Source organism: Crinia signifera, chromosome 6 (genome assembly GCF_055691185.1).
Source record: "Crinia signifera chromosome 6, ASM5569118v1, whole genome shotgun sequence".
In the NCBI taxonomy this organism is placed as follows: Eukaryota; Metazoa; Chordata; class Amphibia; order Anura; family Myobatrachidae; genus Crinia; species Crinia signifera.
Window position 1 is genome coordinate 90634091 of NC_139222.1, and position 11057 is coordinate 90645147.

At 44.4% G+C, this 11057-nt stretch overlaps 1 protein-coding gene across 2 annotated transcripts in view; it reads left to right on the forward strand.

Annotated features, from left to right (window-relative positions):
• The window catches only part of LOC146007014 (uncharacterized), a 21335-nt gene extending 10730 nt beyond the window's left edge, over positions 1-10605 (forward strand). For both annotated transcript variants that reach the window (XM_083145418.1, XM_083145417.1), the window contains exons 3-7: positions 2681-2800; positions 4292-4365; positions 5704-5869; positions 6308-6434; positions 9900-10605. In XM_083145418.1, coding sequence (XP_083001544.1) covers positions 2681-2800; positions 4292-4365; positions 5704-5869; positions 6308-6402 — 455 coding nt within the window. In that variant the 3' untranslated portion in view covers positions 6403-6434; positions 9900-10605. The remainder of the gene's footprint in view (positions 1-2680; positions 2801-4291; positions 4366-5703; positions 5870-6307; positions 6435-9899) is intronic.
• The last annotated feature ends 452 nt before the right edge of the window (positions 10606-11057 follow it).

Consider the following 11057-nt stretch of genomic DNA (forward strand, 5'->3'; position numbering starts at 1 on the left):
TTTTCTTGAAAATTTGAGAATTTGCTATTCATATTTTAAGCCTCCTAGTGTCCAAAAAAATGAAAATGAGGTTGAAATAATGATGGCAACATAAAGTATACATATGGTCTATGTTAGTTATTAACTATTTTGAGTGGTAAGATTATTTGTCTCACAAGCAGAAAATTTAACATTTTGCAAATCGCAAAATTTTCCATTTTTTTACGACATTTTGGTATTTTTCACAAAAAAACACAGACTGTATCGACCAAAATTTACCACTAACTTGAAGTACAATGTGTCACGAGAAAACAATCTCAAAATCACTGGGATAAGTAAAAGCAAAAAAAAGTTATACCCACTTAAGTGATACATGTCAGATTTGAAAAAAAGGGCTCTGTCAGGAACGCAAAAACTGGCTCTGTCAGGAAGGGGTTAAGGACACTACTTTCAGTGCCTGCCTGCAAGTCAAGTTCTATCATTTAGAATGATAAACTTGGTAAATAAAACATCAGAATTAAACTTAAAGTACTGTATGCTAACTGGCCATTTGCACGCTTCCAACACAGCCATTATACCGGGACCAAACTACAGTTTTTTGGCTAGAAATGTACCAAACAAATGAGTAGTATCCATCAATAGGTATTAAAAAAAAACATTTAGGCGAAATTATATTAAAACATATTGAGGCTCCACTAGTTAGTAAGGCAAAAATTCTTACTTTTCTAACATACAAAGCTTAAGGCCCATACACAATAGGAGATTTTCATTTCAAAAGACTTTGCCAAAATCTCTGAAAGGTATATCTTTCACCAATGTAGTGCATACACACAGCTATTTTCCCAAAGAGCAAGAGATTTTCGGGACGCGAAAGACTTTACAGAAAATCTTTCATATAAAAGGGTATTTACACAATGGGCTGGGTTTGAATTTTATTCAGTGCATTTCTGTTCTTGGGGCCTGATTCAGAATGGATTGCTGGGCTGCCTATATTCGGAGCCCAGCGATCAGGTAAACACCATGCTACGCCACCTGGGTGAAATCCCGCCCATTTGTACGGCTACGATTTTATTTGCAGCTGTGCACGTAGGGAGAAATCCCTTCACCATGCACAGGCAAGAAACATATACATTACAGGCACCACTGGCCACCAATGTATAGGAATAAGCAGATAATGTATATACCTTGCTGGACTGTGCGAGCATTGTATATACATTACCTGTTTTTATATACACATTGGTGGGCAGTGGCAGCGGTAACATATACAATGCTGGCCTGCGGCAGCAATGTATACATTACCACCATTACAAAATATACATTGGTGGGCAGTGTCAGCAGGATCGTATACATTGCTGGCCTGCCCCAGCAATGTATACTGTACGTTACCTCCTTTTACAAAACATTGGTGGGCAGTGGTGCTTAAATAAATATACATTGGTGACAGTGCTGTAAATATATACATTGCTGGCCTGTGGCAGCAATATATGTATTGTGGGCAGTTTGTTACATTGGTGGCAGTGGCTACTCAATACTTGACTGCCTGCGGGTGGGCGGGACAGCAGGTAGGTGAGAGGACAGGGCGGCCGGACTGCGTGTGCAGCCTCTTCTCCCTGCTTCATGCAGTGTCACAAAATATAGCAGGAGGATGGAGCAGGGAGAGGTCAGGATGGCCTGCGGGTGGGCGAACCAGCGGTCGGGACGAACAGCATGTGCAGCCTCTTCTCCTTCCTGCTCTGTGCAGTGTCACAAAACGGAGCAGGAGGAGGGAGCAGCCGGGCTGTCTCTTGCCGGGCATAGTTTACACTGCGGGTTTGGAGGTGAGGGAGCAAGGGGACGAGGCGGGGCAGTCAGCCGGGCTGAAAGTGTATCATCTCTCAGCCCGGCTGCCATGTGCACACACTCAGCGATGATGGCTGAGAAACCAGCCACCATCGCTAGATATGCTGGTAAAACCAGCCGACGGGGGATCTCATTAGCAATGATGGGGGGGGCGATCATCATTGCTAATCTGCCATCAGTGACCCATACACACTAGGTGATTTTCAGCTGATGTATGGGCCTTTAGTGGACTATTGTGTTTTATTGGACTACTATGTTGTGTCATCTTAGCTGTACAGCATATAATAGTGTATTTTCCTCCATGAGCCATTTCTCATAATACAAGGGGCTGGAGGTGTCACAGAAGCTAACACTCTGCAATCAATCAATGTGCTGGCTGGCTTGGAGGAGGACGCAACTTCTATTTAAATAAAATAAATAAAATTGGTGTCAGTAAACTCACTTTTAGTAAATCATTGGATCCCACAGCTCTGTCATTTACAGTGTTACACATTCAGCCAGCAAATGATTCCCTTCCCTCAGAACTGTCTGCCCCTAAACATTTCCCCTTTCCCCCAGTAACCCCCAACTGATACCTACTCCAAGCACTGCCTGCCCCAAACCACCATGGGAAGTAAAACTTCCCATGGTGTGTGTGGCATGTGGGGTGGTCTGATGCTATGTGGGGAACTCAAAAATATTACTATATCATAGGACCCAGAAACAGTGGAGTAGGAGCCCAATGTGGGGTCTCAGGGACTCACAAGTTATATTGCAGAGTGCGATCACTGCTTAGATTGCGTGAGTATTTCCTATAAGTATATCTGTTATTTACACTAAAATCTAAGCAAGCATGTCCTCTGTTGTTATTTCCTTTTGCCAGGACTTGGACTTGCGGTGCTAATAATGAAAGATCTACTTTCATGGGCAACATCGACCCTGATAATGGTAAAAGCTACATATCAAATGTACATCCATCCTGTGCCAAGACCCCCACATCCAAGTAAGTATCGGCTGATAACAGTAACTGTGGTCTTTAATGATATATATAAGTAGATTGATTAAAGGGGGTGTAAGAAGATGTGCGGCCATGGCAGGTCACTGTATAAGGAGAATAGAAATAACCATACATCTTGGTTTTATTCTGCCATGTACTGTATAGCACAATTTGGCAACCTTGGACGCTTTGTGATTTTTGTAAACATTTGCTTCTCTAATCTATTACTTTATACAAATTCTACTGCTGCAAAAAAATTTTTTAGAATCGATCTACTTGCTACATTTGGAAAAACAGCTAAGCCGTGTTTTACATGTTGTGACAAATTGAGAAAAAATGCCAAGATGTAGGTGGGCACATCTGTACATGACAGGCACTTCAGTACAAACGGAATCGGAATAGTTTGCATTACGGTAGTAAACTCTAGACCAGGGGTGGGGAACCTTTTTTGTGCCAAGGGCCGTTTGTATGGGGAAAAAATCCTTCGGGGGCCATATGTGAAAATGTATCTTACAAATTGTCCTGCTGCAGCCATCCCACGCTCCAGCTTCTACCACTGATTAGGACTGACAGTCCTATTGCAAGGAATCTTGCAAGAACTACCGACCTCTCGCGAGAATTCCCCTGTACTTGACTCCCGGCAAAGCCGCCAGGTGGGCGGGCCACTCAGACCGGCTACGGGGGGCTGCATATGGCTCCCGGGCCTGAGGTTCCCCTCCCCTGCTCTAGACCGTAAACACATAATATCCTTCTCAAAACACATATATGGGAGGAGGCAAAGGAGATTATTAATCATCAGACTTGCAAAACACCAAACTGATTAGACATATCCTTTAAAGTAAACAAAAATTTCTGCTGATGGAGGACTCTTGCTAGGGATAGTTACCGCCCCTCCTGCATTCTGCAGGAGACTCCCTGAAATAGCAGCAATCTCCCTCTCTCCCTAATTAGTCTAGCAATCTTCCTCATTTCACCTAGGCCACATTACACTGTTACATTTTCTGGGGAAAAAAAGGAATGAGAGATATATATATTTACATTGAATCATGAGCACCATTTCCTAGCAGTTTAGCAAGTATAGTAGCTCTTACTAACTGCTTTGGGGCTCATCTACATTTGGATATAAGTCATTTTAAAAGATTCCTCTCAGATTTAACAGTACATGCTTCTAGGTGCCACGTTCACAATCTCTCCATATATGGAACTAGACACACCCTTTGGGTGGAGCAATGACACGCCCCCTCAATGGGGCACTGTGCTAAATTCTCAGTTGCTCTAAAATGGTGTGGCCACACACCCGGGTGTCAACTGCCATGGAATGATAGCAAAATGGTGGCCCCTGCTTAGTGACAAGTGTCAGGAGCTACATTGTAACATTACGTGCAACATCCTGCTCCTGTCACAGTGTAGGGGCCCAGGAACTGCAGGCAAGGCCGCAGTGTCAAGGATATGATCACATTTACTGTTTGTCCTATTTATTGGTTTATTCTCTTTCAGCGGATTTATTTGATCCATACACACATTTCTACAAGCCTATTACAGGACGCCTACCAACCAGACGCAGCACTGAGGTAACAATTACACATTTACTCTGGGATTATGGGATTGTTCACAGACTAGTTTATATTCATTTTTAAAAACATTACAATACACACACACACACATATATATATATATATATATATATATATATATACACTGTATATATATATATATATATATATATATATATATATACATACATATACATACACATACACACACACACACACACACACACACACACATATATATATATTCTAATGTTATTATACACAGGTGTTTCCTCTTTTCAAACATAGGCTTCTCTGGAGGGGCTTTGCAAATTTCCAGGGGGCATCTCATGGTTGAATGACACAGAAAATAGAGCACCTGGGTATCATATATTAAGCGAGATGTACTAAGCTAAAAATTTCCAGGGGTTTTACCGCATTTTCTAATGTACTAATACCAGCCTGCCGCGTCATTGCAGGGCAGGGAATCGCCCCCTTTGGCTGGCAATATCCTATAGAAGCCTATAGAAGCCTATGGGCTTCTATCGCCACACGCCACAAACACGCCACCTCCGCTGACCCCCGCCGCAGGTACCGACCCCCTCCCGCTTGCTTACCTTGCTCCAGGTCCTCCTGGACCCGGAAGGTAAACTCCTCCTCCCCCTAGCAACGCAGCCATACATCCTTCCGGCTGCAGGTGGGAGGAGGAGCCACCCCGTACACCACATCACAGGTATCGCGGGGGGCCTCCATCACCGCACTGCGATGCTAGCTGCATATGTTAATACATATGCGCTAGCATCTCTGCGATCCGCGGCGAGGGGCAGTGATGTATTTAAATACATCCCACCCATTGTGTTATGTCACTTCGTCTAAACGTCAACATGACAATGTTGACATAATTCCTATACCAACAATGAACATGTCAACATGTGCATAGTGTTGGCATTGAGCTGGTCAGCCCTTAACACTAAAAATTATGAAATGTGTTTTTGCCGTGATTCTATACCTAACCTTGCTACTATCCCTAACAGTAAAGGGGTGTACACACGGTCCCGGTGATTTGAACTGAGTAATCAAACGCTAACCCCTTACTCTAAGCACAATGCAAATGTTGACATTATGACAATATCGGCATTACATATGTACATAATGATGTTGACATTTTATCATTGAATAAAACATCCTGATTGGTGACCTTCTGGTATCAACACCATGAATGTTGACATTGGCACTGATGACGTAAAGACTCCTTACCTTCGCTAACTCTTGGCACTTCTGGCAATCCCCACAAATCTACACTTTGGCATTAGTCTTGAAGTGAACATATTTATATTCCGTCTCCGGTCTATCTACAAAATGTATTTCTGCTTCCAGGTGAATAACAACAACTCTGCCAAAGAACAACTATATATGCTATCCAGGCTTTATACCTATCCCCATGGTCAAACATCTACCTGGGAGGACGGGTGCATTACTGATCTACCAACACTGAAAAAATACCTGCGCCAGGAAAAAGAGAAGGAGGAGATTGCTGAGCAAGGTATGAGGCTTCCACGTGTCCCATCCCACTTCTCTTTATTCCTCATCCATGTTGGGGACATTACTGACCCTTGGGGATTGGCTCTGGTGCTTTTGTTAGTTCCTCCCTGCTGGACCAGGGGGAAGCAACCTCCTTAGGGGTCCCTGCAGAACAGCGGCAGCATGCACCTAGTACTGACCATGTCACATACATGTTATATTCCCGTGCACTCCCAAAGCATGTAAGAGAAATGGGAGTTTTATACTTAAAATAGATAATTTCCTCTAAGTCTATTTAACCCGTATTACAGTGTCCTGGGCAAATATGGGGAGGTCACATGACAATGACCCTGCAATGCTAGCCACTGAGCAATCGTACGGTTACATCTTTTTGTAGGGATTGAACACTCACACTTTAATAGTTTGTGAATATTTTAATTATTTTAATTGTGTTATGTAGTACGCAAATGCAACCCCTTCTGGAATATACGCCTCCTGCAATATCAGTACCAGAAGGCATCGCGCAAGAGATTCCGGCCCACCTACAGACTCTGAACATCAGACTGAAGCTGACCCAGGCAGCAAAGGTAACATCACAGGTGCTATCAGTATTACATGTCTGAGCTGCCGTTCTTATTCCTTCTTTGGTTGAAAGAAAGTTATTTTTAGATGTAAAACATTTATGGGGTTATTCTGGTTGGTGCGGTGGGACCGTACGCGGTCGGTTCGGGATTTTTTTTCATCTGCGCATGCGTAGCTTTCGCTATGCGCATGTGCGGCGAGCGCTCACGGACGGGTCTCTCCGTGCGAAAAAACCTGTCCGCAAGAGTACGGTCATTGTGGGCGGCATGTGGGCGTTTTTATGGGAGCGGCCGGAATAATGAGGAAAACTCGGAGCGTAAACGGGGGTGTGCGCCAAAAATGTACGGTGCTACAACCGCCTCGATCGGCGAACGCACCGTGCATTTTGGACCAAAAACAGGCGGAAGCCAAAGAGTGCTCCTGACCACTCTTAGAGCTACCGCATGAGAGCGGATGCCTGGGTCTGCTAATTAATGCCGAATACAAGTAAATTACATACACCTGAATGCAATAAGCAATGCTGCAATAACCATCTCACCCATTCAGAAAGTGTTTTTGTATACTTTAAAAAGCAGGACACTCAATTCACAGAAGTCGACATGTGTCAACTTTTTCACTAACACAAACATACCAGTTTTTTATTAGGAAAAAGACACATAAACCACATCTAAGAGCAACAATGATGTTTTTGGACTCAATTTCTACTTGCACTGTGGCGTACGCTCAGATATACGGAAGGTGTCGGTGTGAAAACGGACGAGACCCGTCCGTATACGGTGGCGTACGCTCAGTTGTACGCCAGTTATCGGTGGCTAAGAGGAGATCCATCCGTGTACAGTGGCGTACGCTCAAGTGTACGCCACTCCCCTTTGTCTGTGTTTGTGACCGTCCGTGTGCGGCTGTTCTGTGGGCGGACTTATGCTCAACGTCCACGTACGGGAAACGTACGGTGAAATGGACTGTACGTGCGTTTCACCGATCCGATCAGAATAAGGCCCTTAGTGACGGAGATATTGTCATATGGATAAAGCAGGAACCTTTTACAGAGTAGTGCCCAATCAGCCATTTGTACATATTGGGGCTAATTCAGCTTCAGTTGCTGCATTGCTAAAATCCAGCACAGAGTAAGGCCACCCGTCATAAAAAGTCCTGCCCTGTGATCGAAATTAGATTGAGATCGCACCACAGAAATCACTGTGACCACAGCGATTATGGACCCACATGTACTCACAGCCAGATTGTGAAGGCAGGCGCACCGCTGTCATGTTTCGGGTCACAGCGGCTGCGTGTGATGTCATGTAGCCACCCTGAAAATGGTCCAAACAGCCCGCGCCCTACAAAAGCGATTGCAGTTTGACACTTTGCGCAGGACCTCTGTGGCCACTGCACATGTGCAGAAGTGTGAAAATGGCCTAATTGCGGTTTTGGCACTACTGCGAGCTATACCGAATTAGCCCCATTGCACATATTATAAACAGGCAGATGCCATGATGATGTACGATTCATACAGGTTTTAGCCTGAGGGTGAGTGATGAACAACAGCCCATTTCATAAGGTGATACAAGTACCCCCTGGCATGCAGTGTAGTCTCACAAATCTGAAGTGCCATTGGCACTGCTACAGAGGCTGCGACCTGTATTCTGCTCCCTGGGGACAGCACCCCTGCACGTCTCTGCCCCTGTGCATGGCTGGGAATGTGTACACAGCCATGCATCTGATGAAAATCATTCACCATCCAATAATTCCCCCCCTGCTCAAAGCGCTGAGTGAGAAAGGACTCGCTCGGCGGTGCAAAGGCCGTGTGGAGAAGGAGGGCGCTGATGACGTCAGCGCCCCTCCCATCTGATGGTCGGGGAACGTCCAGAAAACGTTGTCGGGAGGCCCCCAAATGCCCGCAGGGTGTTAATAACCAGACGGACTGCTCGCGCAAAAGCATACTGCGTGCATGCTCAGTATTTCAATTATCGATTCACCTATGGCACATACCTATGGAATCAGATCCAACACATCACGGGTGCTAGAAAGCACCTGCATTGTGCCACTGATGGGTCTGATCCGATAGATTGAATCTGCAGCAGGTTCAATATGTAGGGTCCAACCCGATGTGCACGGGACCCTGATCGGGATCGGATGAAATGGGCCCAAATTGTACTAGTGTTTGGGGGCCTACAGTATCTTTGGTGTACCTAACTTTAACACAATAGTCGTGTGTACCAGAATCGTAAATAAAATGAAGCAGTCACCAATAGTACCACACAGAAAAAAGTGAAAAAAGATATTGGCACAACTCCTGGGCGAACGATAAAGTGCATACACGAGGAAAAATATAGTATTATATGTTTTGCTGTGCACTGAGTAGGGGCAGCTGTAGTGACGGACACTGAACTATATAGTTACTGATAGTCAGTGATGTCACCCAGCCCCCCCTTGCACATGCAATCCTTGATAATATAGTCACCATTGACCTGTAGGTACACAAGACAGGAGATATCAATAACGATACTGAGCGTACACACTGGATAATATGAACAACTTATTGTTATTGATATTGTGATTGTTGTTATTGTTAAGGATATATCATCTAGTTCAGTGGTTCCCAAACTGTGTACCAAGGTACCCTGGGGTGCCGCGGAGCACTTGCAGGGGTGCCCTGAGTTGGTGGTCGAGGAACAATTCAAACAATTTATGGAAAATTGGAAAAACCTGTGTTGGCGGCTTGCAACCAAAAAATATGTGGACAAACAGAAGCAAATCCCGTCCCTCACCACATAAGGATGACCTATAAACACAATTTATTTCATTTCATATATTTTTTTCTAAAGTAAATTTTGGCCTAGGTGTGCCACAAAACAATGTCTGATACTCTAGGGTGCAGAAAATGTTTGGGAACCACTGATCTAGTTACTGTGTATGGAGCTGTATACTGAGACGCTTAATATCATTGTGGCCAAAATATGGGCCACCAACTGTAACCAGGTGGGCTCCCAACATTGCCGAGGTTCAAGGTGAAGAGAATATTACATCCAGTATTGGGAAATGATAAGAGTCTGTTCCGTAAGCTCGCAGAGGGCACGCGCTGCCGAAATAAAGCCGCTGTATCCCCTCACATGTCCCACAGCGGGAAAAATCATTCAATGCTCGGCGACCATCAAATGACTTCTTCTGGGCTCGCAAATATAGGTCAGTCTCCACTGTCTTATATTTGCGGCTCCAGACCGTAGACAGGCAGGTGGCTGACGTCCTGTAACATTTGGCACCCTGCGTCATGGCCAGATTTACATGGGAATGATTATGGACATCGGTCCCCAGTGCGAACACGCGGGGGACCGATGTAATTAGAATGATGGTCTATATGAGGGAGGATAATTATATGAGGATATAAAGCAGAAACAAATGATCAGAGAGAAAAAGATGATGACATACAGAGGAAAGATGTGTATTATATAGTAATGTCATCTGTTTTCCAACAGATCTACTGTATTATTAGAAAAAGGACACAGGCAGCTATGGAGGTGGATATATCACTACCTGTCACCGAGGAAGTAGCCTGAGGATTTATCAGGACAGGACACACAGCAGAATTTCTATGTCACCCAGGACTGCACAAACAACAACTTGTGAGGGGTTTCGTCGTCTGGCTGTGCATATGCCAGTAGGTGACAATGACATAAAGGACACTGCAATTGTGCTACAATAAAGTACAATACTGTGGCTTTTGTTCGTAATGAACAAATGCCACAGTAATGTTCTTTAGTGGGAGCACAACTGCAGTGCCCAATGTATCAGAACAGTACACACAGTAACATTCTATGTCACCCAGGACTGTACGAACAACATCTTGTGAGGGGTTTCATCTGGCTGTGCATGTGCCATTAGGTGCCAGTGACATATAGGGCGCTGCAGTTGTGCTCCAGTAAGTACAATACTGTGGCTTTTGCTCGTAATGAACAAATGCCACAGTAATGTTCTTTAGTGGAGCACAACTGCAGCGCCCAGTATGATGGCACCTGCCCATCCTCACCTGCCCCTAATGAAGAGCACTATCCTGTAAATGCTGCTGTGAATAACAACTATCCTGTCATCAACACCAATCCTATGATCCTCAAATGTCCTGTGAATAACATCTTTCGCTATATTTCCATCTTATTTGCTTTACTAATAAATACAGTTCTGGGATGTGATCGTCTCTTTTATTGTTATTGCCAAAGCCGGTATGGAAGAGGCACATAAAGGTGCATACAAACGGTAGAATTTTGGATAATGATTTTGACTATAGTCATATAGTAATAAGAGTTAGGCAAAATAGCATAGTTTTTGTGCTTCTTGTCATGCCGATGTGCGGTCCCGCAATGTCGGTGTCGCAACTAAAAATAGACTGTGCAGGAAAGTCAATTTTGACTGTCATATAGGGCAAATCGCACACAAAATTTCAAGTGCAAAGTCAAACACAAGTGCATATAGTCCAGATCGGCTCCATGCACTTCAAGGGCAAAAATGTCCATAGCCCATATCTCACCATGTGTATGCCCCTTTACTGTATGTTCAACACACAGGTTATTGTTCCTGTACTATATTATGGTCATTCTATCTAAGCACCTTGAACCTGTTGTAGTGGCAGGTACAGGATG